Source organism: Cariama cristata, unplaced genomic scaffold (genome assembly GCF_000690535.1).
Source record: "Cariama cristata isolate BGI_N322 unplaced genomic scaffold, ASM69053v1 scaffold20025, whole genome shotgun sequence".
Lineage (NCBI taxonomy): Eukaryota > Metazoa > Chordata > Aves > Cariamiformes > Cariamidae > Cariama > Cariama cristata.
The window spans coordinates 9338-14741 of NW_009617160.1; the positions used below are offsets into that span (position 1 = coordinate 9338).

Genomic DNA, 5404 nt, shown 5'->3' on the forward strand with positions numbered 1-5404 from the left:
CTGGAGGTGCTACTCTCTAACTTTTAATCTATGTGTCATAACCTGATTATGGCAGAATAGAAGGCATGTCCTTCCTGTCTTAGGCTGACAATGAAAACTGGGACACTTCTGTAATACCGGATACAGCTTTAATGAATCTGTATGTAAAAGCTGCCAAACTATTCCATTTTCAGGTAAGGGCTTTAGCAACAGAGAGTTAAGTTTTAATAGCCAGCTATCTTGAGTAAATTTAAACCTGAAGTTGCATTTCCGTTTCCAGTACTGTCACAGTTCTGGTAACATGCAAAGCCACCATTTTCAAAGCAAATTCATAGGATAAAGAGAATTCTTCTTCTCTTTCCCCTGTGAAAGCATATCAAGACAAACCTTCAGGAAGAGGGGACACTGGTTTTGTGCCTGAGGACAGGATGACCAGAACCACTGCGGAAGATTCTCAGCTTTGGCAGTTGACACGAAGTATCCAAGAGCAAGAGGTTGCTGCTTCAGTTCTTCAGGGGCTTCTCTGGAAAGGAGACGTTCCCCTTGGCTCTGAAAGAAGAGTTGAAAAGGCAGGTGTGTTATTTTATGTCATTACATCCCACTCCAGGAACACTGATTTTGTTTACTAATTACTCAGTATTTAATCTGTCTTGTTATTAATGGGCTATCCTTCAGTCATTCATGAATCTTAGTCAAAGTTGTCCAATCCCTTCCTTTTTGCCCTCTCATTGGGTTCTCCAGGCTTATGTTCCAGAATCACTTTAGATTCCCAAACAGCAATGTTAACCTCCTGAACTGAACCCAGTACATGTGGAATTTGATGGCAGAGAGTAACTCAGAGGCACTGGGCTCTGGCTGTGAATCTGAACAGCTTTCCTGTGTGCGTGCAGGGAGTAGATCAGTGTTGAATTTAAGTTTATAAAGCCTCATAGGCTTTTCCTATACATATCAAACCAGCAGTTTGCACTGCAGATCTTCCCAACTTCAGCTAGTGGAACGTTACACGCTCAAATATGGAAGAACAGAGAGTAGCTGCATCTTTCTAAGTTTGGTTGTGTTTGCTTTTTCAGTTAGTTACACTGATAGCTTAGAAGAAAAATGCTACACTTGCTATTCCTTGCTACGGACACTTGGACAGAACATAATACGCCTTGTTTGTATTTGTATTACCAAGCAGGGGAAGTGTGGGGAAAGGAAACAGCTGTCCTGCTCTTCAATTTATATCACTTACTCATTTATTTATATACTGTATTTTTTCAGTATTAGTTACTCATATTCTTATATATGGAGTTATTTGGAGAGGAGAGAGTTAAACAACGAAAAATTGGCTGTAAAACTAACTTCATCAGACTTTGAGTCGCTGCCTGTCAGCGTATATATTTGTGATTTTATTTCTGTAGAATAAAACCTAGATGAACCTTCCATACCCGAGGCTATGGGATAGGAAAGGTTGGTGTGAGCTTGCTTACCTCATCCTGTGTATGTGTATATACACATAATCCTGATCTATGATGAACCACATAATAAACCTGCAATGGGGCTCCTTAGGTATCAGACAGGGTGACTGCCATTCCATTCTAGAGTACATGCCTATTTTAAATGCATTTAGTTTTCTTGGAAACACCCTTTATTATTTTGCTTTTACTTTTATTTCATAGAGGAAAAATCCAAAATATGTAAAGAATTTTTGCTTGTAACGTATCCCAGAAGAACTGGGATAGCAGTTCATTTAATCCATAAACATCTTCTAAGTCAATAGGTTAAATAAAAGAAAAAAAGAAGGAAAAAAAAAAAAGATTCCACTGCACAGAAACCGACTTAATCACCAAGCCTTCACTGCTAGTCCTTCAAGCAGGTCTTTCTCCAACAGTAATATCTTGATCGGGAATCAAAGTTAGTTAAACACTCCATAAAGCTTGGAGAAGGCTGCACCTCACCTGGCCGTGGGCACTCAGCAGCCTAACAGAAAACCTTGAAACTGGCTGCTGAGCAATCAGGACTTCCACTGCTAAACTGCAGCAATCAATTATGGGTTACATGGACGAAGGCTTGACCTTCCCCGACCCACAAGGTAATGATCACACGCTGTTGCTTTTTTAAACCAAAAATTACACATCAATTACTAGGCCCCTGTTAATGGTTAAACTGAATTACTATGACAGGTTCATCTAGAAATGGCTTGTCCAGGTCTCTAAGCTCTTTGCTCATTAACCTTTCAGTGCTGTTCTTAAGCCACGTGGATGGAGTTCCACTGAGAGTAAGTTTTGTAAATGCATTTCTAAAAGTGGTACAGAAGAGAGGTTGTTGAATGAACTAAATAAGAGAGAGAAATTGTAATGAGTGATGAGTTGTGATTTATGGCTGGAGGGTTTAGTAACAGAATGTAAAACTTTTAATTTGCCCACATAACAGTTTGAAATAACCCAAGTGACAGTAATGTGCAGTTATTTAGCCTTTGAAAAGTGGGTTGGAGTATTAAAATAAGGTAAGGTGGCTGTATACTGAGATCACAGAACATAGTATTAGCATTTTTGTGGCTGATGCAGAAGTGATTTTTCACTCACAGACTGTATTAAGCTGACCATTGAAACATTTTGGCAGAGGTTGCAAGGAAAATACAGGCAGGACTTTTTCCTTCCAGGTGGCAAAATGAACAGCATTCAGTTAGTCATTTTCAGGGAGTAAGAATTCTCTTCTTAAGCTATCTTATTTACATTTAGAAAAATGCAGTGCTTTGTTACAGAGGCCGAGTGAGTAGCGTCATTCACGGGCAAGTATCTTAGCTGTACATATACCTCTAAGTATCTATTCTGTACTTCCTCTCATACCAGATTTATAGTTTCTCTTGAGACTGTTTAAAGCCACCAGTGATAGTCACAGATCCAGATCCCGTTACTGAAATTATTACAGATCGCTAAACCAGAACTTTTCAATGCATGGGGCTTATCTGTTTCTTGTATAAAAGTGAGCCTGTTTCTTTGATAAAATACGGTATTATTTAGTAAAGGAGTCACATGCATCTGCTTTAAGTATACTATTTCTAGAGTAAAACTTCTCCACAGGAAATTATGAAGCATCAAACATCTACATACTTGTGATGGAAACCACATTAAGAGTACAGCTAAGTCTCTTACATGATTAAATGTATGAGTAAAAGAGTTCCATCAAACATGATCCAAATTATGCTAAAGCCGATTCAAAAAAATTCCTTGAATTACCAAAGATAAAATTTGCATTTTAAGTAATCACTGGTCTTGCAACCAACTTTATAAAAGCCACTTCAAACAAAAATAACTTACAAACATTATATGCTCTGGGCTAATTTTTACTAAGAAAACAACATTTGCATAAACATCCAGCACCTGCGGAGTTTCTGTGGGTAGGGTTTTATTATTCGGAGAATTATCTCCCTTCTTGCCTCCCCTAGAAATTCATGTGAACAGAACTGTCGTATCTTCCTTTCTCACGAAGACTTGTCACTTTGTGCCAGGGACATTCCATATGATTTTCCAGAAAAAAATGGATGAGTACAGATTAAATTTATACAGGGTCATTAGATATGGCTCTGCCACACAAAAATAAAGCTGCTCTCTCCTCCTTCTCTCTTCCTCTCAATTATCTCATACACTAACAATTAACTTTAGAGATGTAAGCAGTCAAGGCAGAGACATCTTCTTCAACAGTATTTAACCAGCACCTTCAATTTTAACATTAACTTCTGCTTGCTGTTGACCTAATTATGTTTGAGAATCTAGAGGAAAAAAAGATTTTGTTGGAGGATTTGGGTCGTTTTGTGGTTTAAGTAGCGTATACCCTAAAGTGCTACAAGCCTTACCCTACTGTGCTGGAAGTGAGATCCCACTCCAATGCCAGATGGTGATCCAGGGGAAGGAACCGGGGAGGAATTTGGTGAAGAGTGAAGATTCCCTGTTATTAAAATTCTAATGTCATTGTCCATGTCATCTGGGAATGGGAGGTCGAACATGTCATCTGAAAAGGAAAAGAAAGAAAAATAATTTCCAGTGTGCTGTACTCATTTTTGTGAAGAAATTTTTGTAATTTACTACCATTTCCTTTAATTTATTATAATTTCTTTTTTTTTCCCCCCTGTACTCTTGAGGCAGATGAAAGCAGAGATAAACACTTTACTGTTTAATCCTTCTTAGTACCTTTGACTGCAACCGCACAGACTTGAAAGGAAAAGCTGGCAGATATCTATTAAAATCGTGAATTTTAACAATGGTCATAGAGTGAAAAAAATCCTGTCATACCAGCTGAATAAAAATCAAACTGAACTTTGTAACAGAAAAAATGATACCTCTCTGCAGTTGGTCATAGAAATCCATTAACAAAATACTTGAAATGCATTAAACACACCTACGTGTGTTACTCTCAGCAGGTGCTGCTCTTCAGGCTTCTAGTGCCCCACACCAGCGCTTTGGCACGTTCGCTCAAAATATTCTGGGAGCTGTCCTAGGAGCTTCAAGGAAACTGCTCACAGAATCAGTAAGGGCAGCAAGGCCTGCTCCACACTCACAGGCAATGTACTTTCATGATTATTTCAAATACTGCACTAGGATTCCCTACAACGCAGTTTTTAATATTTTATTTTAATCTCAGAAATTAAATACGGTTGTATTATCATAACTTGCTATTTTAATTTGGTTTATGTTATTATGTGGGAAGGGCATAAAGATACGTTGAAAATGTCTTTGCCTTCTATGAGAAGTACATTCCGTTCATCAGGCATTTGCAACACAGGTTATGATACCACAAGTAATTAACATGATGGAAAGCTAGGACATTATAAACACAGAGCAAAAAATTGCATCACAGTATGGTTTAAAGGGTTTTTTCCCTTATCTGGATTTGTCAGCAGGCAAAGGTGTTTAAACGGTATAATGACATTTAAAGTACATTTTAGGGCACAGAAAGGGACAGTGGGAGCTGTCTGAATTCACTGGATTAATTAGAATTGCAGCTAAATTTACACTAAAACACACGGAGCCCTCAATAAGAGTCATGCATTTCTACATATTATAATAAATAATTTCTCTTGGAAAAGAAGAATTTATTCCACATGAAAATGGAAAAGGACCTGTGTGTCTTGAACTAATTTCACCTGCAGTCCTACCGTTGAAATAGGCAGGTGGTTGTTTTTCTTCATCTTCTGAAGAGAAACACTGGATTGCAAGAGCAATGAATTAACTTAAGTTTATTAACTTCTGTCCTACAACCTCAGTAAACAAAACAGAACTAATGTCATGCTCTGCTTAGCCTCCAAAGCATAAATGAGATGGCTAATAGCATAGGAAGCAGTTTAATCATTAAGTAGAACAGAGTTAAGAAAATTAAATTTAACACCATTTTGGAAAACGCCAGTTCTTGTACCTGATTCTAATTAGCATCTGAAGCACTAAAGGGC

General features: G+C 37.9%; 1 protein-coding gene across 1 annotated transcript in view; it reads right to left on the bottom strand.

The window, feature by feature from the left end:
* Positions 1-3963, bottom strand: part of LOC104161874 (mediator of RNA polymerase II transcription subunit 13-like) — a 7567-nt gene extending 3604 nt beyond the window's left edge. The window contains exons 1-2 of the mRNA XM_009700449.1: positions 3815-3963; positions 367-528 (exon numbers count right to left, since the gene is read on the bottom strand). Of these exons, the coding sequence (XP_009698751.1) occupies positions 367-528; positions 3815-3937 (285 nt within the window). The 5' untranslated portion in view covers positions 3938-3963. The remainder of the gene's footprint in view (positions 1-366; positions 529-3814) is intronic.
* Positions 3964-5404: the final 1441 nt, after the last annotated feature.